This window comes from Artemia sp. Qi Xiang Cuo, chromosome 7 (genome assembly GCF_049724085.1).
Source record: "Artemia sp. Qi Xiang Cuo chromosome 7, ASM4972408v1, whole genome shotgun sequence".
NCBI classification, from domain to species: domain Eukaryota; kingdom Metazoa; phylum Arthropoda; class Branchiopoda; order Anostraca; family Artemiidae; genus Artemia; species Artemia sp. Qi Xiang Cuo.
Genome location: NC_142800.1, coordinates 73848736 through 73875374, shown reverse-complemented (window position 1 = coordinate 73875374; position 26639 = coordinate 73848736). Strand labels below are relative to the sequence as shown.

Below are 26639 nucleotides of genomic sequence, written 5' to 3'. Positions count from 1 at the left end.
CAGATTTGGTGCAATCACCTTTTTTGTATCCTGGCATTATGTTGGCTACTTTCCAGTCTGCTGGTAGCTCTCTAGAGATAAGTGACATCTGGAAGATTCTCATGAGGGGCTCTGCTATCACTTCTGCAGTTTCTTTTAATAGTCTGGGATGTATATTATCGGGCCCTGGCGACTTGTTAGCATCTAATTTCAGTAAACGTTTAAGTACATGTGTAGACGATACTGTGGTGCTCTCCATTGGGGCTTTTACATCGTATTTTGGTGGGGAAGGTAAAGGGCCATTTGGTTCAGTGGTGAAAACTGAGACAAATTGTAGGTTCATCAAGTCAGCAAGCTTGTTAGTGTCTGTAGTTTCTTCACCTTGCTCTGTTATCAGTTTTTTGATACACTGTCTATTGTAGTCTTGGCTAGAGATGTAGTGCCAAAACTTCTTTGGGTTTGTCTTGGCTTCATCAGCAAGTTTGGATTCAAAGCTTGTGTACAAGGCCTATGTCAAGTTTTTAAGTTTGTTCCAGCTTTTGGAATATTTCTCTCTATTTCTTAAATGAAGATCTTCTGCTTAAATGAAGTACAGAAAAGGGGTTTTTGGCTTCACAACTTTGCTCAGTTCCAAATAATGAGGTTTCAATGATCTACAAATATATATCGTAAATTCAGAAAAACCTGTAGATATGGCTCAAAATTCTACTCAAATAACAGGAATGACATTTTCAAAACTAAAACCTGAGAAAAGGAGATTGAAAATTAAGGTATAATGTTGTTTTGTCAAAATTCCAATTCGTAGGGTATAAGACCACCTTTCTTTGACATTTTGGAAATATAGAGATGGGTTTTCAGACTGCTCCTATTTTACTATTGCATGATGCAATGTGAGTGTAGTAGCAAGAGCCCTGCCTTCTTGGTGAAATTTTTACCAATAATTCATCATCATAAATTTAAAATGTGGTTTCTGTTTTGACAAGCAGTTGAACAAAAAGAAATATTTAATCACTTATGATTTATAGAATAAATATCAAGCAATACAAGTTTTATTTTTCAAATCAGAAGACAATCAGCTCTCTGTTATAATGTTAATAAAACTGAGACACTAAAAGGATATATACATCAAAATAAGATAATTGGTATTTCCAAAAAGAGCTCCTTGGTAAATCAATAGAGTAATAATTTTCAAGTGTTTGATCTTAAATAATTTTAATAACTTACCTATTAGCTATTCATTGATATGTACAATTCTTTTGAATTCTTATTTGGTAACAGGATGTGAGAGTTTGAGTTTGCATAATTTTGCTCAATTGCATATTGGTTTTTACCATACAAACCTGTCATCTACAGAGATTTCTAAGACCTAGAAATCAGATGGGGGTTAGCATATTAGCTTGAAAATACCTTTCTGAAGTATGTTTTTGTCCCTGGATTCATTATAGAAAGTTTGTTTTTTCTAAACTAATCACTTTCCAAGATGGCAAAAAGTAGCTTGTCTAGAATTTTACCTTTTTTTTCTAATGTAAGTAAATAGGCTATTGTTTATAATAGGCCTAATAATTTTATTATCATTATATTCATTTTTTTTAATTTAGCCTACATGTCTATATAGACATGCTTTTTAAGGTAATAGGGTGCCAACATATTTATTTAGAAATATTTTTGCTGCCTTAAAATTGTCAGTGTTTTATGTTTTGTTATTTGAAAAATTTAATCAATTCTAATTTTTGTTTTTTAGATAGGGTAGGGCTATATATAGGTCTCTTGGGGGGGGGAGGGTCAATTGTCACAAATGCAACTTTAACCATGAAAAAGAGCATAAAATTCATTTGTACATTGTGTACAGCCTGACTGTAAGCCTCCACTGTTTACTATCAGTATGTGTAAAATTATAGTGTTCTATATGATTAAAATATTTAAGGTACATGTCTACATATTAAGACGATTTCAATCAATTTTTATCCAATCTGTTTAGACAAAAAAGGGTGTCAGAGTGGAGGGGATGGCTAGTTGCCCTCTATCACTTCGATGTTCAGTCATTCATTTAATAGTAGAAAAAATAAACTTTCTAGGTGGTATAGTAGATATTGCAGTGATTTAATTGTTGAAGTGGTGAATTAGCTATCCTACTTCTGTGTATCTAAACTATACACTCAGAAGATACTCTGAAGTACTTAACTCATTCAGAGGGAATTGGTTTTTATTGAACTGGAACAAAATTTATGTTATAAAAGTGAAACTTTCATAAATAGACTTACATTAGACACGAGACTTAAGAAAAGTCTTTTGACTTTCTAAATCTAAATGACAGGATTCAGTGTAACTTTGCTACATTCTGTTTTATAAGAATTTTTCTTAAATTTTAAGAAAAAATCACTTGAATACAGTTTAAAACATAAAGTATAATTTAGAGCAGAAATCAGATAGGAAATAAAAGAATCATACCATTCAATTTTCCATACAGTGCTCTGTCCATATATAGTAATTGCTGATATCACAATTGCATCCTAATTCCCTCTCCCTAATGGGGTCAGATGTAGCCCTAGGTTTTATACATAATTCTGCAGATTTTGTGGGATTGTCTTTATGTTTTTGGCTTATTTTTCATCAATAGTTGGTCTTGATCTCAACTCAGGCTAATTAAGAAAAAAAAAAAAAAAAAAAAGGAAACATTTTATAGCCAGATATAGCCTGGGGCTATGTCTGGCCCTGTTAAGAGGGACTTAGATACAGTCATAGCTTCAGCAATTGCTCTTACATGGAATGAACATTGAATATAGAACTCAATTGTGTATTTTTTCCTTTTTTTAGTGTGATTTCTGCCCTTTTCTATATCTTCACTGCTTAACATCTTGTTCAAATCATTAAAGATAAAGTTTTAGATGAGGTTTTTTTTGCAATTTTGGAAAGTAGTATAAGATATTGATTTAAAAAAACGTTTATCACAAGCCCCAAAAGACCAAATTTGCATTTCAGATTCATAAAACCAAAAAAAAAACATAAAAAAACAAAACAACTAACAAAACTGCCAAGCCAGTGCCAAAAACGACAATATCAAAATGGCAAAACCATTCATTTGTCTAAAACAATTAAGCGGCAAAATGTAAGAAACTTAAAAAGGTAAAAACTAAAAAAGAGTGAATTAAAACTAGTGATAAAAAGTTTAAAAGATAACAAATAATAAGGGGGAGGAAACAAAAAAAAACTGAACGAAACATAAAACTTGGGTATTATCAGTACCACAAAAAAAGGAAAACTAGCAGTTTATTTGATCCGTAATGAAGGGTACAAAGGTTTTTTCATACCTGATGGTCAAACAACAGACAGGGGACAATTGTCTGGATGGGGAGTGTCTTTTCGGGAAAATGTTTTCTGTGCAAGGGGTTATTATTGCATTTTTTGCAAAACGGAAGCACAACGTTCCTCTCCTGGGCTCAAGCATCTCCAGCTTGGCTTTTTTTTGAAGAAGCGAGTATAGTACCTTACCCTCTTTAAAAATTATTCTCAGGGCTCTTTTTCGAATGGATTCAATTTTTTCTGATTCATCATGGGAGATGCCAGGATGCCAAACTGGACAAGCATATTCAAGATGTGGGCAGGCAAAGGAAGTATAGATCCTTAAGGAATGGGATGGGGGGACATTAAATTTATTCAAGAGCTTAAGGAGAGGCATGAATGCATTAGCTCTATGGACAATATCTTTCACACTGATATCCCACTTTAAATTAGAGCAAATTGTAACCCCAAGTAATTTAAAGGAAGAAACAGAAATATCTGGGGGAATAGGGTTGAGGAAAATGGGTGAGGTTTTAAGGAAACATATCAGCGTTATCATAGATTTGGAGGGGTGTACTCTCATGTCTAAGTCTGCAGCTTCATCTGCAATATTATTGAGGATACTCATAGGGTTGCTTACTAAGTTTCTGTAGCAGGTTTCAACAACCATTTGGTCATCCACAAATTTCCATCTGTTGGGAAATTCCTTAGCAAGGCTATTTATCATAACAGAAAACAGGAGAGTATCTTGGGGTACTCCATTGTGGACAGGGAGGGGATTGGAATAATGATTCCTATATTTGAGTACTTGTGATCTATTTGATAAAAAGGAGGCAGCCAATTTAACCAGGAAAGAATCAATATTGAAATCAGTTATAAGTTTCTTAGCTAAAATATCATGGTAACAAGGTCAAAAGCTTTTTGAAGGTGGAAATCAAATTTAGCCAATAATTAGGGTTTTCGAAAATTTTCTCAATTGACTCAATAAGAATAACAATGTAATGAGAAGTAAAAGTGGATTTGATGTTCCTGAATTGTCTCAGGTCAGTGAGAGGTAGGATTTTTTGCTTTAGCCAGTCTACAAGGAGTCCTTCATAAAGTTTAGAAAATATAGGAGTGAGTGAAAAAGGACAAACACCTTCAAAATCAGGTTTTCTGTCTTTCTTTTTCAAGGGGGCTTGTTTCCAAATTTGTGAATATTGGCCCAACTCAGTAATTTAATTGAAAATAACAGATAAGGACTTTGAAAGGAAGTCACTGAAAGCACTAATATGTTGTATTGTATTATTCAATTCATGAATTGTGAATGGGCGGGTTATATGCTCTGAGCCTGGGCAAGGTATATGGGATTTATTTTGATTGGGGTGGTGTTGCTGTTATTAGTTGATGTTAGCTTATTGGAAAAGAGTTGCAAATAAGTTTGACTTTTCATTATCATAATTGGTGTTATTATAAAATAGCTCATACTTGAATGGGTTAGGAGATGTTTTTTCTCAAAGATGTGGCTTATGAGTTTATGTATGATTAGCTCAAGTTTTTCTCTAGATATACTATTTGTAAAGTTACTCAAGTAATTATATTTAGCATTTATTATAGCCTTCTTGAGATTAGTCTCATATTGTAATTTATGTAAATACATAGTGGGAGAAGTTCTCCTAGCTGCCTTTTTTGGTCTTCATTTATTTTGGCACTCATTTGACTACCATGCTTCAGGAATGTGTTTAGGGATTGTTTCCCTGGGAGTTTTCTTGGGGATAGCATGATTAGCTGTATTTGTTAGTATGGATGCCAAAACTTCAGCATGTGTGTCAGCTGTTATAGTTGAAATATAGATATGATCCCTGAGTGAGACTTATAGTTTCATCATGAAGCTTATTCTTGAACATAGTCAAATTTGCTTTAGTTTTAATATATTTGGAGGTATGGGGCTGAATTTTAGTGGGTTCATTTATTGAAAAAAACTTGCGAAGTGGTCTGTACAAAGGTTATCAATTTTCTTAATATAAATTTTATTCAAACTATTTAATGAAACAATTTTTAGATCAATTGTGGAAAATTCACCACTATTGGGGTCAAAATATATATATTTGGATTGGAGGCGTAGCAATTGCTAATTCAGTATTACCTGAGATCAAACGTTCAATAAACTTACCAGCTTTATTTTCTAGCTTGTCCCCCTACAAGAGGCTGTGGGTATTAAAATCTCCACAAATAAATATGTTTTTTAGCATATTAGAATTACTTACATAACCAAAGAAGTCCATGGCATCTGTAGTTTGGCCATAAGGGTTAAAGCTTAATATATAAGTTTTGGTGTTATTCAGCCAAACATTAATTCCAATTGTATCAACATCATTTAAAAAATTTGGAAAGTTAATGCCACAAAATTTGATATTATTATTTATTATTAAAGCTACATCACCTCCATTTCTCTCTGATGACCTATTCTTTCTTGGGATAGTATATCTGGAAACTTTATTTGTTGGTTTTTGGTCAAGTGGGTTTCCTAAAGGCAAGCAACATCAATGGAATTTGTGTTCATAAAATATTTTAGTTCATTTAACTTATTTTCTGAAAGTGATCTTACATTCCTCTGAAGTACTTATATGTGCTGCTTTAGTTTTCATATGACTGTGTGTCAATGTTTAGCTTTGAAAGGAGTAAAGCAAGATCCTTTTTTGCTTCAATAAGTATGTGATTGGGTAGGTACATGTTTGCCAATTCATTTCTAATTGTTTCTTTCTATGGCTGTTGTAGGTTCATAGATTGAACTGTATTAGTGTTTAATATGATGAGGCATATATTAGGTGTTAGCTTGTTTGGTTGTTCATCAGGCTTGATAATAATTAGGAGACTAATTCCTGGTAATGCTTCTTATTCATTTCTGCTTGAAGGGGGTAGCCAGGCAAACTTCCTCTCATTGGATGAGCAAGCTAGTTGGCGTTTTGAGGAAAGAGTCTTGTGGGGGGTACTAGTTGCTTTGGGTAGATTGGGGTTGGGTGTTCTGTGAGTGTTGGTATTGGGTGGTTTTACAAAGGGTATAGTTTGGTGTATTTGGGCCGCGTTTGCTTCCAGAGCTGCAAATGAATAAGGTATAGCTTTCTGTGCTGCTATTTGGAGTGTTAAAGCTCGTTTTTTATATGCAGGGCATAGTGTTTTATTGGAAGAATCATGGGGGCCTTTGCAGTTTATGCATGTTGGCTGATCATTTTTACAATTTAGTATTTCTTTGGAATGGAAAATCTTACATTTACTGCAGGTTTGTAAGATTTCACTTTTGGCTTGTAGGGCTTGAGTGGTTTCATTTGTCCAAAGAGATCTGGTCTGAGATACTGTTTTTTTTTTTTTTTCTTAGTTTGAATAGGAAGGACTTGCTTGACTTTTGGTCATTGGTATCTTGTTTGCCCAGTTGGGTGACATCTGCAACTGGGCTTGCGTTACCAATTCTATTAGAGAGCCCTTCCTTTAGCTCCTGATTTGGTATTCCTGGATGAATGTTATACACAACTATTTTAGTTGGGTAGTGGTTTGGGGCCCTGAGAGCAGACTTTATTGTGGTGTTAAGAAGAGATTTTAAGTTAAGTAGTGGAGAGCTATTAGTAAAGATCCATTACGGTTGATATTTTTTTATCTTTGCAGTAAAGCATCTTCTTCTTCTTGGAATGTCAAGCCTTTGGGGGTCCTTTGGTCTCCTTTTGGCTTCACGACAATTTTCTGTGTGCAGGTGATAATGGAGCATAGAAATAATTATTCAAAATTTGAATTGGTGTTTGTCCTTAGTGCCATTATTTTGTTCTTGTCCAAAACTAGGACTATCTTTAAAGTAGTAAGACAGTAGAAAAAGCTCTTTTAATTTCTTTACTTGAAATCCAAAAGTGGAAAATTTTTTGTTATAACTATTGTGTTAATAAAGATTTACCTTACCACACAACCATATTTGTCTTACAAAATGAGGAAAGATTGACACTCTAATTTTTATGAGAAGACCTCCATATAGGGTTTAGGTTATAGTGGGCATCAAAGTAAAGAAAAAAGAATGTAAAGCTGAAAAACTAGTCAACATATATATTACACACCAGACAGCTTAAGAAAATGTAGCTCTTTTGAAGGTATAGTCTCTTTGGGAATCAACAGATTCTTCTTTTTTTTGGGGGGGGGGCAAAAGGATTGTCAAATTTAATGAATCAGCTTTCTTCTTTTTTAATTTATTTTTGGAAGACTGAAGAAAATATGGAGCTATCCTAAAAACTAGAGAATTTTGGAGCAACCAAAAGAAAAATCACTGTTTTGTATGAATAAACCTAAGATGGGTTACAAGGAGCAAAAAATTATTTATTTTGATGGCCTTGTTACTTCAATGAATTTGTTATTAAGTGAACATTTAAAATACCCTAAACTATAGAACAAAAATAAGGCATTTGTGTTTTTTCTTCTTTTTGAACAAAATAACTTCAAGGATAATAAACCATCCATCAAAGTTTTCAAGTCTATCTGGTAATCATCTAGCCCAACCAGTGAAGAGGGGCTCCTCCTTAATTTGTTCTGATTCAGTTTATGCATTAACTGAACATGATTTATGCATTAACATGATTCAGTTTATGCATTTATGCATTTTGTCATAATTTTTTCTTCTTTATTTTAATTCATTCACTTTGTCCAAACTTTTAGATCGTTTTATTCAAACACATTAACTTGTAAATTCTAGATAAAAAGCCACCTGTATTGCCATGTGTTTGTTTTGTTGTTGTTTTTTTTTTGGGGGGGGGGCTGATGTTTTCCCATTCAAGGATCATCAAGACATCTAATGAAATACATATTTATGTCTCCACTTAGGGGCGGATCCACTCCTAGTTTAAAGGAATTTTTAAAATTTTGAATCCTCCTGCCAAAAAAAAAGTTTTTTTATGCTTCCTTTCCCCTAACTTTTGGATTTATAGGATCTACAGTAGTTGTTGTGATCTGATGTAAGCCAAAATGGAAGAAGCTTCTTTTAACTCTGTTCTTCCAATTTAAAAAATCTTGCCTTGTTATTTGTTGCTTAAGTTCATTTAGACAAATTTAATGCTAAAGACAAAATCAGTATACAAATCTTACAAGTCATGTCTCTTTTGGACCCCTGGGGATCCACCTTTAGGGATCAGTGATGTATTGAGTCCCTGTAGTCAATAAATGGTGCTTTTGTTCTTCTCCAAAACTACTCATTGAAATTTTGTTTTTAAGTGATTTCTTTTTCGTTTTTCATTCTGTATAGGCCTATATACAATATCTGTTAGTTTTTTGTGTTTAAGCTAAGTGTTGTGCTGTTTTTTTTTGTTTTTTTTTTTAGAAGCTTCTGGATGTGAAGCCAAAATATTCCTAGCTTTATATTATTTTTGTATAAAAAATTTTTTTATTTGTTTGTTCTCACTCTGTCCTGTTAAAGAAAACATTATCCGTTTTTATCAATGGTTTGTTTCAATTGTAAATAGAAAAGTAGTGTAGTCTGAGAAATTATATACTGGTTAGCAGCATGTAGACTTCTACTATTATTTGTGTATTAAAAATGCAAATGAATTCTAGTCTGACAGTTTAAGGGGGTGGTAGTTCCATTTTTATTTGTAGTAATTTCTATTTGTTAAGTTTTTGTCCTTAGTTAAAGTTAATTTTCATGATAGGCCTGGAGTACACCTATTTATATTCTTTTATTTTATACTTACAAATTTTAGATTCCTGATACAACAACCCCTGAGAAGAAGACAGAGAAGCCAGAAATGGAAGAAAAACCTAAGAAGCCAGAAATGGAAGAAAAACCTAAAAGCGAAGATAAACCCAGAAGTGAAGAAAAAATGGAATATTTGGCTCCAGTTCCCCCTGCACAGATAGAAAAAGGAGAGTATGTTGTAGATCCACTTGCTGTGTTTGTCCCAGGTAATAAATTATAAAACACGTTTAGGCTTGAATAATTTTACTTTTGAAAATTAAATAAAATGTCAGCAATGAATGCAAAATATGTGTAGTAAGGCAAACGTTTGAAAATCCAGAAGATTTTTGTAAGGGGAGTTAACAAAAATATATAGACCAGCCATCAAATTTTCCTTAATTTTAATTGAGTAAGTTAATATCAAAGAAACAGACTAAGTCAATATTGACATGGAAACATTGTTTGAATAACAGACAAAAAACAAATACAATGATTGTAATGGAAATAGCTACATCTGTAAGGAATCAGAATGATTTTTGTGGTCTTGGGGGGCGGGGTCGGATATTTAAAATGGATTTCTGGACAAATAACTGCATTTTGTTTTGTACAGTGCTATCTTAATATCTAAAGCACTTTCAAAATGCCTATAACTAACATAGGTCACACATCTTATATGAAGTGTGCTGTTTGGACAACAGGCTCATCAGAACATAATTTTTCCATAGGTAGGATTATATATTCTTCTCATATTGCATTCAGTGGATTAAGCACTCATCGCTGTCAGTTTTTTGGTTGGTGGTCAAAGGGATGCAAATATTTGGATTGAACTAACCATTATTAATTTCATGGTTCTATGTTTTTATGAGGATTATGAATTATAAAAAAAAATATCCGGAAAAAAGTATATATATAAAAAAAAACAATGTAGCCCATAACTTAATATTTTTTTGTTATGGACTGGGTGGTTGAACTAACTGCATTTTAGTTTGGCCTCCTATTTTTTTACAATGTAGGCAAAAAGTACAATTTAAGATGATGAAATATGTGTTTTTTTTTATGTACAAAAAAAACCCTAAAACTATATAAATATAGCATAAATATCTATAGCCTAACCCAAATGTAACCTAACATAATTATGTTGACAATTAATGTTATGTATAATTGTATTTGTGAAATATTAGGAAGGTCGTCTTGGTGTTCCCTATTCTACTGTCTTGAACAGAACTAGCTCCTTTTCTTCCTTCATTTTTATTCCTTTTTCTATAAGATCAAAGGGTAGTGGCTTCTTTGCAGTTAGATATTGTCTATAGCGTTTTTGATAGGCATATCAGTCAATTTGTTTATATTTCTATTATTTCTCTTTAAAAATTATATAAAGTTGATAAGTTATTGTTATTGACCAAACAATTTTTTTACTCAAAATTTCTTTTACATATATATTCATTGATCTAAGTTAAAATTGACTGCATATCGTCAGTTGGATATAAAATGAACGTATCTCCGTAATTGTAAATGTTCAAAAAGGCAAAATAAAAGCCTCGCAACTTTTTTTATTTCTCCTCTGATAACCGTAAAACAAAAACGGATTGATATGTATTGATTTTACATATCAATCCATTTTAGTTTCAGGGGCATTAGAGGGAAAATTAAAAGTTGTATGGTGTTTCTTTTTTGTTTTTCTGAAAATTTAAAATTATGGAGATACGTCCTTTTGATACCCGAATGATGATATGTACAGTGAAGGTTACAGCTAGGTGTCCTTCTGAAAGGTATTGGGTATGTTAGGTTCATATAGAATCTTCATTTAGCAAGAGTTGCTCTTCTTTCTTTCAAAATAAAGCCTGTTAGGAATTGAAGGTCTCAAGTAGTCAAGAAATGGTCTTGTTTTGTTGGTTTGAATTTGGAGTTACATCCAATCTACTGATTTTATACATAATCTTTTAGTTTTATTATTGCTTTTGGTATTTTGTATTTGAAGACACATTGCTTTTTATTAATTCAGCTAAACAGCTTTAATTTTTCGTTTTAACTTCTGGATATGGGCTAATGCTGCTTCTTTACTCTTTTTTAAGGGACATGGTTCAACCCACGGAACTTGCACCCTATTGGTGAGCATCTTTTATTTGCTTTTTTCTTTAATTTCATATAGGTTAAGCATATGGAGCAATACACATGTGTACACAGGGGGTGAGAATTCCCCACCTCTGAAATGGGTTTGTAAATACCCGTCTCTTCTTTGTGAAAATTTGAAAGATGGTTTCAAAAAATGCATATATATATATATATATATATATATATATATATATATATATATATATATATATATATATATATATATATATATATATATATATATATATATATATATATATATATATATATATATATATATATATATATATATATATAATGCCAGATTTCTCTGTCACTCACTTGGACTAACTGTCTTGGCTTTTTCTACAATTAGCCATGGCTTGATGCCAACAACTACTTGATCTTAATTCAAAATCAACGGACTCGGTTGATGACTGTATATGCTTTAGGTTTCACTTAAGCCTATTAGGTGCTTAGGTTTCACTTGTTCGCCTGTGAGTCCAAGCAAATTCAGTCCCAGATTTTGCATACAACTCCAGTAGACATTGTCCTTCAGGCGTCAACCCAAAATCAATCCAATCTTTCATCCCTTTGTTATATGACTATCTACCTGAGTTCTGCCCAAGGGCATGACGTATGGACTGATGATAGATAGACTTATCTATCAACAAATGAAATGAAACTATTATCATATCTATCATGTAATCCTGAAAAGGGCTTATGCCAGATTTCCCTCTTTCTTTGAATTAAAATCAAGTAGTTGTTGTCATCAAGCCATGGCTATTTATAGAAAGAGTCAATCCAATCTTTCATCCCTTAGTTCTATGACTATCTACCTGAGTTCTGCCCTAGGAATGACGTACGGACGGATGATATACTTATCTGTCAACAAATGAAATTACCTCATTTTTATACAATCCTAAAAAGCGCTTATGCCAGATTTCCCTCTCACTCACTCGGACTATCTGTCTTGGCTTTTTCTATAATTAGCCATGGCTTGATGTCAGCAACTAATTGATTTTAATTCAATTGCATATTCAATTCAATTTAATTCAGTGTATATGTTTAATGTATATATTAAATAATTAAACGCAGGCTTGGTAATATAGAAATCAAGCACGATCTTTTAGATTTGGAGCTTCTTTGCCATAGATTTGGCACAGTCAGTTTTGTAGTCCATGTTTTTTTTTTTTTTTACATCAATGATTTTGCAAGCCATTTTGGCTGTTTAGGCATTTCGTCACTGTAGCTCCTTGCTAGAAATAACAGGGTATGAAATTAGGTAAGTGCATAGGCTGAAGGTCACCATTATCTGTCCATTCATTTGGGAATGGGTATGAAGAACAGGTGGGTAAAATTTTGATATCGCATTATCGTATTGAAGATCTTCATTGTTTAATCTTTGGTGGAAGATCACGCTGCATACTGCTGCAACATCCATAGTTGCACGTTTTGGTTCCTGATAGCGGTGTTACATTCAAGTCCAGCATGACTTGCGGCTAGACATGTATGTCTGGCAATTCACTTGCTTAAGCATGGGAGTTCAGCCATACCTATATAAATGCCACTCTTAAGTGCAGAAGGTAAGTATAGTGCCAAAAAAGGCTTCTTAATTGGATGGCTTTGAAATCTTAGACACGTAGTTCTAGACTCGGGAATTTGCTGCTATTGCAGCCAGAATTTTACACGCGAACGGGAACTGCCTGGATTTAGATGTCTGGACAGACATGTGTCTAGGTATGCAAGTCTAGCTAGATATGCATTTGAACGCCACTTGACGGGATGTCAGAGATATAATATAATTAAGTTAACAATAGTAGCCTAGTTGTGTTAACCAGGACCTATTTACATAGTTTGTTGCTATTGACGATATTTTGATTCACCACAATTGGCAAATAAAAAATGTGGTTGTCGACTAGTTGGTTGTTGTTGTTTTTTTTTTGGGGGGGGGGTCTTGAAAATAAATCCTTAGTTAAACGTGATGTTAAAGACAAAAAATCGCTACAGCATTTGAGGTGTTTGTTGACCATATTGACTTTCACTGTAGTTGTGGGAGTTAAATCCTTCTAATTAAAATCAAGTTGGTGGACTGTGATGAAAAAGTTGAGAGCCATGGCTAATTGGAGAAAAAGCCAAGACTGATAGCCTGAGTGAGAGGCAAAGCTGGCATAATCCTTTTCAGAATTGTATAAAAATGATGTCATTTCACTTGTTGATAGATAGTTTATCAAGCATCCATCCTAGGGCAGAACTAAGGTCGATAGGCATGGGGTAAGGTTTAATAGATTGCGAAAATGTATGCCATTAGTTGAAAATTCTGGATCTGGGTGCCTTATATAATTAAAAATTTAAATTAGTTTTAAATAATGCTCGAACCATATTATTGCATTTAGAGCAGGTTTGCTTTAACCTCTTAATCTGTTTAGCACCATTAAGAACTTTATTTTTAGTTTTCTGTTTGGCTTTTATCGATATGTATAAAATGACTTTTTTTGTCTGTGTATGAATAACTAAACAATAAAAATTTGAAGATTATTTTTTTATAAAATGATGTTAAATTGTGAGCATTGATATTGACTATTAAAATCTTTAAAATATTTTCGAGCAAGGAGGAGAAAAAAATGACGTTTTGTGAGTATCAAGCAGAGGGAGGTGTCAAAAAGTCTGAAAAGTGAGCTTTTTTTAGCCAAGAGCTTTTTAAGTCAGAATAAAAGAAACCCAAGATAATCGACAATTTTAAGTAGAACATCAGAAATCGTGGGACAGTTTAACGCTGATAATGCTAACTAAGAACAATTGGCTATTTTTGTTATTTGTTTTAGCACTTCTTGGTTACAAGTTCGAAATGACTATTGACTCAAAAGAAGAAGATTAGGTCTTTTTTTAATTATCTCAATGTCCACAAATAATAACAAATTGAAAAAGTTGGAAGGGGTTGTTTCCCCCAATTGTCTTATGCGTAAATTAAGTTTAAGAAAAGACGCTATGTTCAATTTATGGACAGCTTCCCAATGTGTTGAATCCCTAGGACTTATTCCACCATTTAAGAAGTGGCCTAAAGTCGTTGTTTTCTGATGGCAGCTGACGCCAAAATTACCATATAGCAAAATACTGTGGAGGATATCAGATTCTAAAGGGTGATTTGTCTATTATTAGATTGTGGATTTGGTACGTTCATAATAGGGAAGTGGTGGCAGCCCTGCCTCTCAAGCTAGCATCTCTAGATAGTATCCATATTTTGTATAATTGCCTTCTATGGTTTACCAGACAAGTAAGCCTTTGGTACTCTGACGACCAAAGAAATTTCTACATCTTAGTTTGATGTTTTTAGAACATATGCGAATCGTGGCATATTATTCGCGCCAACAATTTCCGTTTCCACAATCCGCTACGTCTTAATTGGTTAAGAATAGGTGTTTTTTAATGTTCTTATACATGGTTTCTCATATCCTAACACGGAGGTCTAGAGGCAAGAGATTATCGTTACAAAAAGACTAAATACTTTCATTTTCTCGTTGGAGAAGGTTAATACAGAACTGCAGTGCGTACCATGGATGGACCTCTTCCCTTAAGAGGAGACCATGGATGTCTGTGAAGACTGTCTGCCTTGCAACAAAGAAAAACGTGTGACCATGGCGCCATTCATCCCTATTTAAGTATTTCTGCAGACTGTGCCGTCAATCAGGAAGGAGAGATAGACAGAAATACTGGGAAAATATGGCCGTAAAGATGAAAACAGTTTCTAGTATTTCTTACAGCTGAAAGCTATAACAGCTGCTTAAAGAGGTCACAGGGAAGAGGTCGAAGAACTCAGTCTCTATTAGAAACGACCTAGGTACTATTATAACAAGTCGGAATAAAACTGTTCATCCCGATAGATGGAAGCATCGTTTTCAAAAATTATTAAATCTCCAAATAGAATTATCAATACTCCCAGTAATAGTCTGAAAATTATCTAGTTTTTCCACCGTTTAGTATTTCTACGACTCCCCAATTAGTCCCAGTGCCTTCCGAAGATTTATACGCAGGTCTTCAGGTGAAACCCCCCTGACAAAAACCAAGCACTGGCACCAATAAAAAAGAAAGAAAAATAATTAAGTACCAGGAATAGATACAATATCATGAGAAATTACAAGGCAAGTCCGAGGTTTCTTGCTCATCCCCTACAAAAACTTTAGAAGAAGATGTGGGAACAATTGGCACCTTTGGATGATTGAAAATCATCGATTTATTTCTTGCACAAAAAAGGGATGAATATCCGCGTAAGAACTATAGAGGGATATCTCTCATAAGCATTGCTTTCCTAATATTTGCATTGTCATTCTCAACCGTTTTAGCTTTGTCAAAGAAATGACCCCGCGCGCAAAGAAGCTGGTGATTGTTTCGACCTGGGCTTGGCTGTATCAACCCGCTCTTTGCGATTAGTCAGATCTTCGAGCGTCGCACGGAACGTAATCAGATCACTGTGGCCAATCTTCATTAATTTTATAACAACTTTTGACTCGGTCATTAGAGATAGCATACTAGAAGACTGTGGGAAGTGGCATTTTTTGATGCGGAAAGATGGTGTTCAGAAGAGGTGGATACCTTTCGTCCAGAGATATCATCATCGTGTCATTGCACGTGTATTAGTTGGCGAAGAATTATCCTCCCTATTCGAATTGATCTTTGGGGGAGACAGCTATCTGTTCTGTCCCACAAAATGTTCAATTTTTTCATCACTGGGTAATAAATTGTGCCCTGCATTCTGCTAGAGGTGTCTAATTCAGTCCTGATTTCTCCCTTACTGGCCTAAACTGCGAAAGATATTGCCGTGATTGTTGCCAAGGTAGACGACATATAAGCCATGTCTTATAATGTGGCTCTCACGGTGGTGTTGATCGAGCTGAAGATTAGCAAGGACAATATTATGACGAACTCTTTAAGACGTGCTGATGAACGGTATCTCTTTAGATAATGCTCGACTAGAAGTCGCTAATCAATTCAACTATCTAGCATCTCTAATTAACATGTCAGGCAGTTACAGCGAAGAATTTTGGAGCAGAATATCTTCTGCGTACTTAGTCTTTGAGCAAATGAGGCAGAGCCTGTGAAGGCAAAGAGGTGTCCTTTAAAAGACAAAAATTCAGGTTTAGAAGGCATTCTCAAGTCCGTACTTCTTTGTGGATGCGAGATATGGCCCTTGGAAATAGCAGATGTCTACGCCCTCAATATGTTAGATCAATACCGCTTAAGACGAGTCCTCAGTATCTTCCCCACAGATGGAACCACTAACGCCGAAATGTGAATGCGCTGCCAGCAAAAATATGACATCGGTGCATTAAATAAAAACACTGCTGAACTTGGTTTGGTTATGTGTGTAGGAATCCAGATCCTTGACACCAAACAGGTATTGAACTACAAATTTCTGACTCATTGGAAGAAGAAGCATGTGGACAATCTAAATATCTGGTTCAGTACCCTCAAGACGGTCCTGGAGCCGACTGGGATCTGGAGCCACGCGCGAAGATGGGACAAACAATGACTAGAAATTGTTGCACCATGTGCTGATGACCGAGCTCCTTGACACTCAACCGTCAGCCAAATAATAGCGCACGATAGAGCTGGAGCTTATGTCTTGAGACTAGTACAAGTGCAAGTAAGTATACAAGAATTAAGAAAAGGCAAAATTTGCTCTCCGTTATTTGTGTGTTGGATTCCCAAATTGTAGAACCCTTATGATTAATTCTAGACCAATTAAGGCGGGCCTTAATGTGAACGATAAGTATTTTAAAGAAATTTTGTATGCCACGTAAGTGGAAATTCATTTACTAGTAATCCTTAAAAAAAAAAATAGGAAAGCCAGTGAAAAATCGGAGATTATCAGAAAATTCTTACAGCTGCTCTTCGTTTGCGCAAGACTCACCTCTAAGGTGTTGTTTTATGTGTGCCTGTTATGTAACTCTCTAGATGAAATAAGTTAAAATAACTTTCTAAACAGCCTTTACTGCTTTTACGCGACACAGTTCGAAAAGGTAGATAACAACAGCTGATGAATTCAATGCCTCTGCATTTTGTCTATTCTTTCGTCTATTTTTCCCGGACATTCTAGAGAATTTGTTTTCGTTGCTATTGAGAGGACATTAGGGAGGACATAGGCGTATCAATCAATATTAACTACATTTATTCGGAAGGTACTCAATATTCTTATTGGAAAGCGAAAAATTAAGGAACAGGCTTCATTCTTTTGTTGTTGCCTATTAGTTGTTTAAACAAAGACATTTTTTTTCGGGATCAGAGCTGCAGAAAAAACCGTTTCGATGCCAAAAATTGACGATGATACCCAGTCTCGCCAACTTTTACTTCGCTTTTAGTGAAACATCGATTTACCTAGTCGGCTGATACAAATTTGAAATTTGGACTATTATTAACAAGGGGTTCTTTAATGAAAAGATGGTTTGTTTTTTTTCGTCGGAGATGCTTAGTGTCTCGATTACCAATTAAGATACGTGAAAAGGAAGTGTACTGATCAGTATAACGTACGGAGATTGAGAATGTAAGTGGAAAGAGAAAGAGATTAGATAGATTAATTCCGTTTGTTTTATTTATATTCCTTTACCTATCGTTATTCCTCTATTTTCATCAATTCACCAAAAAAAAAGGTAAATAAACATAGCCACTACTAGAAGCTCAAATTGCCTATGCGCAGTAACTCAATCACTGTAGCTCGACTAAGGGGATACTTTTGCCTTGTGATTTAAATAAAGAAACTGATTCAGGGCCCCCCAATGCTGTCCAGGAGGCTACTCTAGAGAGAAATCTCTTTTAATGTCGTCGTTACATTTCAACAACAGCAAATATACCGTGCATTTTGAACTACCATAAGGATGCGTTGTTTTACTAGTCCCTCCAATGCTGCAAAAGCTGTTGTTATGCAATTTAGAAGCCAGCATATTTCCAAGTCTGAAAGTAACTTGAAGTGCGGCTGCTCCAACACTCTGGGATCAATATAGCCTCTAATAGATTTTAGTCTAGGAATCAAGTTTCTATGTGGTTTATGTGGACAAGAGAGTTTTAGGATTAAGACTGATAACAAGTAATTTATCTTTCAACGTTTTTACGAAACTCAACAAGACTTGTTCAGTCGCTAGGGTGATTGTTTAGTTTACATTTACGTCTTCTATCCTTGAACTCTCTTGTCAGTTTTGTAATATAGTTTATTTTTTTATAATATCAGCAATATTTGGTAGAGACAAGTTAAATAAACTGTATTATGATGCGTATTAGGCTCAGGTCATACCATAGTCCCCAATCAATCCATGTTTTTCTTTGGGGAGGAGGTGGGGGGTACAAAGAAATGCATCAAAAATGTGTATATTCATTTTTGTTACGTTTTTATGAGTCGGACAAAAAATTCAGGGGAGGGGGATTTAAACCCCCTACCCCCCTGGATCAATTTGGAGGTACAAATCTTTGTTTGTAGCCCTTTTAGTATTGATTACACGCACTTGCATTTTCTTATAGACCAAATTATTTTTTTTACGGCAAAATTCGTGGGGGCAGCAATTACAGTTATTATTAGATCTTGGATTTTTTTTTTTTTTTTTTTTTTTTTTTGTCAACGGCTCCTGAGAGCAATATATTTCATAATCTAAAATCCAGGGTGTGTGGGAGGGGGTCTCCTAAAGTTAATCCAAATAACTCTTCTAAGGAAAAAGTAGGTTAAATGTACATACTGGGTCAGGTGATTAATTTCAGAAGAATACTTGAGCAATGATAGGAGCATTAGAATAATTGTTTATAACCAGCATTTATAACCTATAAAGATCCGGTATTGTAATGCCAAGTCGAAATTCCCATTGGCATATATGCGGTTTGAAATGTGGCATGGTTGGGGGGGGGAGGGTGACACCGATAAAAATATGGCTCCTCCATTGGTATTTTTTGCCACTCCTACTGTAATTAGTCCAAGTTTAGACCTTCTGGGGGAGTATATGTCCCTAAAGCCGCCTCCTGGGTCTGCCCTTGGTCTCCATGCATGTTATAATTATTCTATGTTACAAAGACGCCACCCTCAAATTTTGACGGCAATGTTCTAATCAATAGGTGTAGTGGTAATAAATGAAAGTGCAAATGGCTGTAATTCTGTTTAAGCAGGAGGACCAAAGGGAGCATATGGATATATGTTTCGAGGTATAGTTTTTTTTACTGTCTTCTTTTCTTCAAGGGGAGGGGCATTATCCGCTGGTGACGCCCATCGTTTAATATACCCATTGATGATTTAGACACCCAGCAATCTTGGCAATTGTATATTTTACCTTGTGAAGCGGTTGATACTTATTTGAGGAATATAGACTTCTTGCCTTTGAAAAGATTTTTTTTTGGTAATTTTAATTTCTGAATTCCAAATTAGTGTATGCTTAAAGTAAACGTGATTGACTGGTCCTTAAGATGGCGTCGTAAAAACGAGCTTTTCGATGCTGTATATATTTCATCTCCCAATGCTGTGTAGATATCCTAATGCTGTGATGATCTCTCAATGCTGTGGAGATGCATCTCCTGATGCTCTGTAGCATTTCATGCTACCAATGAATTCAAAAAGAAAACTATAATAGAAATGTCTTGTTTCAAGAAAATTAGTTTTTTTTTAAGAGTTAATATGGCATTTGAACTTTTAGTCCAGAAATCCAAACGTTAGATTTATCCGTATTTTTGTCCGATTCACCACTGAAGGTTACCATTAATTCTGATTAATTTTTCATTAGTCCATTACTTCATTAATTTTGATTTCGATGCGGAGGGTTTGGTGTGGATGTCACAGAGCTTTGCTCAAATGGATGAAAACTGCAGTCATCGATACTGTTTTAAGTTGAATCACCATATATTTGATGCCGTATATTGGTTGATTGACGAGCTCATATATTTGAATTTCTTTACGCTTTGTGTTTCTTCTAAACCAAGTAAAAGAAAACAAATAGTAAAAACAAGACAGCAAGACAAATGTTAAAAATTAATGAGCAAAAAATTGTCAGTTGAAAATTTAGCACAAATTATGAAAATATAAGGTTCAAATATTTCGTACCCAAAAACTGATGCTTGAGTTGGATTTTAAGCTATTTCAGGATGTATTTTCAAAGTTAAGACGCATTATTCCAAATTTTTTAAGACTTTGAAAAGCAGGATGAAGCAAAATCAATGAGGCTTAGAATTCTTTTATTGGGCCTCATGTATGCTGCAAATATATTTATGAAAATTTCACTATTATAAAAAAAAGTTTGTGCAAATTATTTTTTTTACGCCAAGATTCGTGGGGGCAGCAATTACAGTGATTATTAGATCTTGCATATTTTTGTCATGAAAACGGCTCCCTAGAGCAATATATTTTAAAATCTAAAATCAAGGGTGTTTGGGAAAGGGTCTCCTAAAGTTAATCCAAATAAGTCTTCCAAGGACAAAACAGGTTAAATGCACATACTGGGTCCGGTGATTAGTTTCAGCAGAATACTTGAGCAATGATAGGGGCATTAAAATAATTACTTATCACCAGTACCTATAAAGATCCGATATTGTCATGAAGAGTCGAAATTCCCCCTAGCATATATGCGGTTTGAAACGTGGCATTTTGGGGGTGGGGGCACCGATAAAAATTTGGCTCCTCCATCGGTATTTTTCGCCGCTCTGGCTCTATAATTAGTCCAATTTTAGACCTTCTGGGGAGAGTATGTGCCCCTAAAACTGCCTCCTGGGTCTGTTCTTGGTCCAAGGTTACTTTTCAAAGAAAAAATTACGTCTAAGGAATAAGGCCAAGTGCTATTTTGGAAGCCTCTCTATTTACAGAGTCTAACTTCACTAGGCTCAACAACAAAAAATGATTGCTTGTCTCTTACCAACATTTGGAATATTATAAAGAAAACTCTCCGGTCCACAAGAATGTGGGAACATTGACAAAAATTGTCTGCCTTGTTTCTAGTATACTGATTAGAAAAGTGCTAGTGTTTCTAGTGTGAACTGCTTTAGAACTGGACTTTGTAGAATTGACATTATGAGTGCTGTGGAAGCAGTTATGAAGATGTCTTTTAATATGAAATTTTTCAGTAGAGAAAATTGTAAGTATAAAATAGTATAAGAATTCTTGTATCTATTGAATTCGGCTATTATTAGTTTCCAAATTATTACTTTATGAATTATTGGAATTGAATTATCATGGAATCACTATTAGTTTTCACTCCTGTTTATTTATTATTTTTTTTAAAGAAAATTCACATAGCAATATTGTCTTTTTTTTTCTTTTTTTTTTGTGTTCGTAAGCCTATGCCGGTCTTTGAGCTAAACTGAGTCTAATCTGGTTGAATCCGGGACACTGGCGAAAATGAATTTTATTTGAAGGGTTTTCACAGCAATTCACCTTACTTGTGCATAAAGTTTCTCTGAGACCAGACTGGGTAGACTTAACTAAAATAGGAACAAAAAAAAAAGAAAAAAAAGTCCTTTTATTTGCTTCTTCACTTTCTTCTTTAGCTTCAAGCCTTTTTTAGGTGTTTAGATTCTCAGCAAATACGATTTTGTTTGTCTCGTGACACTTCTATTATTATTATTATTATTTAGTTCTCTTCTCTTTTTCTTTTAGCTCTTTGCTCTGAAGACAACCTAGGGAAGTCTTTGTCTCAATTTAGAGACATTTCTGTTTTTTTTCGTATTTGCTACTTTCTTGTTTGCATTCACAATCACTTCTGTTGCAATGTAGCAACTACAGTTTATGATCTACTGCTACTACTGTTAACAATCTCTGCAGTACCAAGCCATTTGAGGCCAACACAGCTGCGCACCTCCGCCACCCGAGTCTATTTAAATCTTCACTCTTTAATCCATTCTATGAAGTTCCAATGTCTCATTTCCACCATCTTCTTCTCAGTATAGACGTAGTAAGTGTGATTGAGTCAAATTCTGGGTCTATGATATATAGCCCAAACCTTTAAGGAGGGTTTCGAAGAATTTTTTTTTTTTTTTTTTAGTTTTCGTTTGGTATTGTGTCAGAGCATACGAGCCATATGCCGCAGATATCCCAATTGTCGGATATCTGAAGGCAAATTCCTTAAATATCCCTAAAAAAAAAAGTCTTCCGATGATTCCTGACAACTATGAATGAGGATTTGGGATCCTAATGATTGTAGCCATGACACCACGTAGATGGATCAATATCCAGTGTTTCCTTTGCAAGAGGGGGGGGGGCTATAGACGATTTTGTTTTAGCTTTTGGGGGAGGTTCATGTTTCAGCTTGCTGATGATGAAGCTCCTTCTCGTGCTGAAGTTTGGTCGTAAATAAGCATGTTTTACCGCTGCAACAAAGCAATGGTTACTTGTATAGAAAGGATGACCGACCGTCTCACGAGATTTTTTTTTTGCTTGAATAAGCAAGCAGTAATAGTAGCATTTACAAATCACTATTCAGAAATAATTGATATATTTGTCAAATAATTTTTTGTCTAGAACCGAATCCTCTAGTAAATTAGTTTCTTATGAGGTTGGTCTATTTGTGAACTGGACAGGTCCCCTTGCATAGAGAGATTGTCTTTGGCTAGCAGTTTTTTTCGTCATTTGATAGGAATTTTTTTTATAAATTTCTCTTTCAATTTTAAAATCAATCTGTTCTGATCTAAGTATGGATTATATGTTTTTCTGTTGTTGCTTTTTCTTCTCAAATGTTCCAATGCTAAATAAACCTTATCTATTAGTCTTTACTCTCCGGTTGAAAATTCTTCAATAATATACTTGTATTAGAAAAAAATGATTTCTAAAATAAATGGAAAACTGTTAACGCACAGTTTTTTATATTTAATTTTTTTACAAGACTGTTACCTAGCTCTTTATTCAAAGACTATTTGCAGGTAAAATAACGTCCTCTAGATCTTGTTCAGAATAGTATTTTTTAAATTATGAAATCATAGGAGTAGTTAAAAATAATTAGTATAATGCAAAGTAATATACTTAGAAACCAAGTGTCCGCATTTGAAAAGCTCCCTAAATTGTAAAAAAAAACATTTGGGAGTCTTTAAGTCCTGTGTGGGATTTTTGTTTTTGCAAAGAAAACCAGTATGGGGCACCTGGAAGATTACTAAAAGTTCCTGTAGTATTTTTTACATAAATCTAGACGGTCAGAGCTTGAGTTATTCAGGTCTGCATTATCAGAACCTGATTTATGAGGGAAGATTCTGGTGTTTTAAAACCTCGATTTATATTCAGATATGAATTGGAGCACAAAAAAAATGGGATTGTTCAGAAAACCAGGTTTGGGTAACTTTTTTGATTCTCATAATGGATCGACTATCAAGTTTTGTCTTTAAAATTTAATAAATTTGATTTTTAATTTTCGATATATTATGTAAATTTACTCTTTACGTTGTCCTGAGTCCCATTAAAGACCCATTGGCATTTAGATTTTTCTAACTTTGAGATTTAGCCAGCTCTAATTAAGCCAATCTGAATTTTTTATAGAATTTTCTGTTTGGCTAAAAAAAAAGATTCTATTTGATTACCTCAAATTAGCGCTAGCTAAATCTCATTGCGAATCGGCCTTAATGATTAAATTGACTGAAACCAAGCTAATTTGAAGATAATTTAATTTTGTTTGAGCCATTACTAGTTAATTGCCATTTCCTTATCCAACAGGCCGGTCGTTCCTATTTATAATAATATTATGCTTTTTGAAAATTATGCATCTTTCCTTGTATGAAGTCAGTACTGGCTATGCTATTTAAAGGGCAGTGCCTCATTGACTATATAATAGCTATTTACATTACTAGTTTAGACTTACTTATAATTTGACATACAGTTTTAGAACTGTTATAATGTTCTACTTGTTCAAGGCTATAGGCGTTGGTTGATTTTTGTAAATATAAATATTTGTCCGATTTCTTAATATGATAAAGGGATTAACCATTTCAATTCCCCTTATGCCAATGGAATGTAGGTGTGTCCATCTCTAAATTAGGTGGTGACTATCAGTAATATGTTCATGAATTTTTTCAAGGAGAGGGGGGGGGGGATTCGTTGAAAAAGCCAAATTTAAAGGTTAAGTATCAACTTTTTATAATTTTACAAGTAAACGGGAATAAGTGATAAAGCTTTTGCTTTTTAAGCTTTTTTATTATGCCTGCGCTAAAACATTGGTCTGCCAGTCACGGACGATTTCACCTACCTCAGAAGAAGTTGATAAAGCTCAGCGCAAGCGACCAGTTAGTTAAATTCTACTAAGATTCTTTTTCGTTTTCGAAAAGAGAGTTTTTTTGGTAAACTATGATAAAATTTTGAATGGATAAGGGTCCTACCCTACGTACGTATCTTGCGAGAGTGCTTCTTTTTTCACTTCTTTGGTTGGATGGTTTCCAAAAGGAAAAAGGGCTAGTCTTTCGAAAAACTATTAGTAGTTAAGTTTTTTTTTATCCTGCTAAACGTTTAAGCGGTTAAAAGGATATAAAAATGGGATGAAAACCGAGGCATTACCCACTTTTCGCCACCAGGTGTACACTTCGGAGTTCCACTTATGCCACACAGTTCCACCAAGCTTGACATACTTTCGCCAAGCGCCACCTGCAGTACGTCATTTGTGAAAGTAGGAAACCTCTATCTGAATAGTGGTAAACGCTGAACAATCAAAAATTTGGGTATATAGGTATATTTTTCTGGTGACGAGATGATAGAAGTCGTACCTGACCAATCGAATTGTGAAAAATGACACATGCTAAGGCAATTAAGATTCGCTTTCTAGTTCTTAGTTTTTGGACATTGGGTTCCAGCCAAACTTTCAGCGTGATGTTTAGCCTGAAGGCGAGAGAGGTATATGAAAGTTTTTATGAGGGGGGGGGGGCAAATACCACCAGCAGTTTTTTTAACCAGAATTTTAATTCCTAATAGAAATATTTCTCATTTTTCTTTGGGAGGGGGGCATCGTGCTGTTATAGATTTATAGTTTGACTTGTAGGGGGAATACAAATATAACTTGCTGATTCTATACAAGCAAAAATAATATTTACAAATAAGATAAAGGATCACCAAAAGCATAGTTATTGGGCCTTTTAGCTATGCTGAATTACATGGCTATTTTAAATTTTGATCTGGTGTCTTTGGGTGGGGGGATGGCCGTGAAAAGGGGCTAGGCGCCCTCCAATCTATTTGGTCACTTAAAAAGGGTACTAGAATTTTTATTTCCCGTTCGAAAGAGCTGCCCTGATCTATTAGGACCATTGGTTCGATGAAATCACCCCTGGAAAAAACAACAACTAATAAACACGCATCTATGATCTTTCTTCTGCCATAAAATACAAAATTCCATATTTTTGTAGATAGGAGTTTGAAACCTGTACAGTAAGATCCTCTGATATGCTGAATATGATTGTATGATTGTAAGGCTTCTTCAGATTGTTTGACTTTTTGGGATGATTCCCCCCTATTTCAAATATCAGGCACGTTTCCTCAGGCTCGTAACCTTTGATGGGTAACATGAAAGTTAATGAACTTAGATAGGGTTGATCGTTTTGTGATACACACTTTAATCGTTTTTATTCGGGAGCTCGGCTCATTTAACCTAACTGTCTTTATTTCTTGTGGTTCTGATTTCCCAATTGTAACAATTACTTACTTGCACTTGGTTCGGGACACAAGCTAGACGGCTGCTCTTCATTACCCTTGGCCATGGCAGACGCTTGTGTTCCGTTGAGTATAGTTATATGTCTTAGAAGTAAGTAAGTCGAGCTAAAAGGGGTTACATCATCTTATATGGCAGTGGGAACCAGCTGTTTGGTCTAGGTTAGCTTTGACTGTTCAGACAGGAGTTTGCTTGGTCTTTGCGTTTGTTCCGAACAGGAGTTGGTTTGCAGTGAAGGAGTTGAAGGAGTGCAGGAGTTGGTTTGAAGCCTTGTTGATACAAAAGGGTCGTCAGATCTGGGATAGATTAGGATGAACTAGGAAAGGTCGTGATCGATTATAGTTTCAGTGTCCTGGTGTCAGTATACGTAATAGTCTTAAGGGCAGGACAAACATGGGTTTTAGGATGTGTTGAACTTTTTCAAGAGGCAAGTTGCATTACACTGGCCGTATGTAATGAAGGAAATATTCTGATTTCCGCTTAAACACTACGTCTTTCTTGGACCTTATTATCTTCCTCGTTACTTGATCACGGACGTTCTGTTGGAGCATATTCTTTGAAATTAATGGTTCATAACTTTTGTTTAATATAAGTTTTTGAAATGGTATGCCAGTTTTGCAGTTCTTTTTCGCAAATTTAAAGGACATGCAAGCTACGTGATTCAAGTGTGAAATAATTATTTTTCATTTTCAAGACTCGCTGTTGGTTTACAGTTCAGTGCTTGTTGTAATGATTAATTCTCGTGTTTGGTCGATTGAGATACTTTTGTGGTTTGAGGAAATTCTCAGAGCCAGAGAATTTTGCAATACATTTTCCTTTTGATTTCACCTTCGGTTGCCAGTTGAAATACATTAAAATACATCGTGTTGTACGTTTGTTTTTCAGTTGAATGTTTGACTATTTTTTATTATAAGTACGCTATGTAGTTGATGCATTAATATCTTCAGCCCCCAATATACGAGCCTGTGTTGAAAGCTATTTTTGGC

At 34.6% G+C, this 26639-nt stretch overlaps 1 protein-coding gene across 1 annotated transcript in view; it reads left to right on the top strand.

Annotated features, from left to right (window-relative positions):
• Positions 1-26639, top strand: part of LOC148950671 (uncharacterized) — a 78121-nt gene that overhangs the window by 16361 nt on the left and 35121 nt on the right. The window contains exons 3-4 of the mRNA XM_089092555.1: positions 8964-9165; positions 11011-11046. Of these exons, the coding sequence (XP_088948681.1) occupies positions 8964-9165; positions 11011-11046 (238 nt within the window). The remainder of the gene's footprint in view (positions 1-8963; positions 9166-11010; positions 11047-26639) is intronic.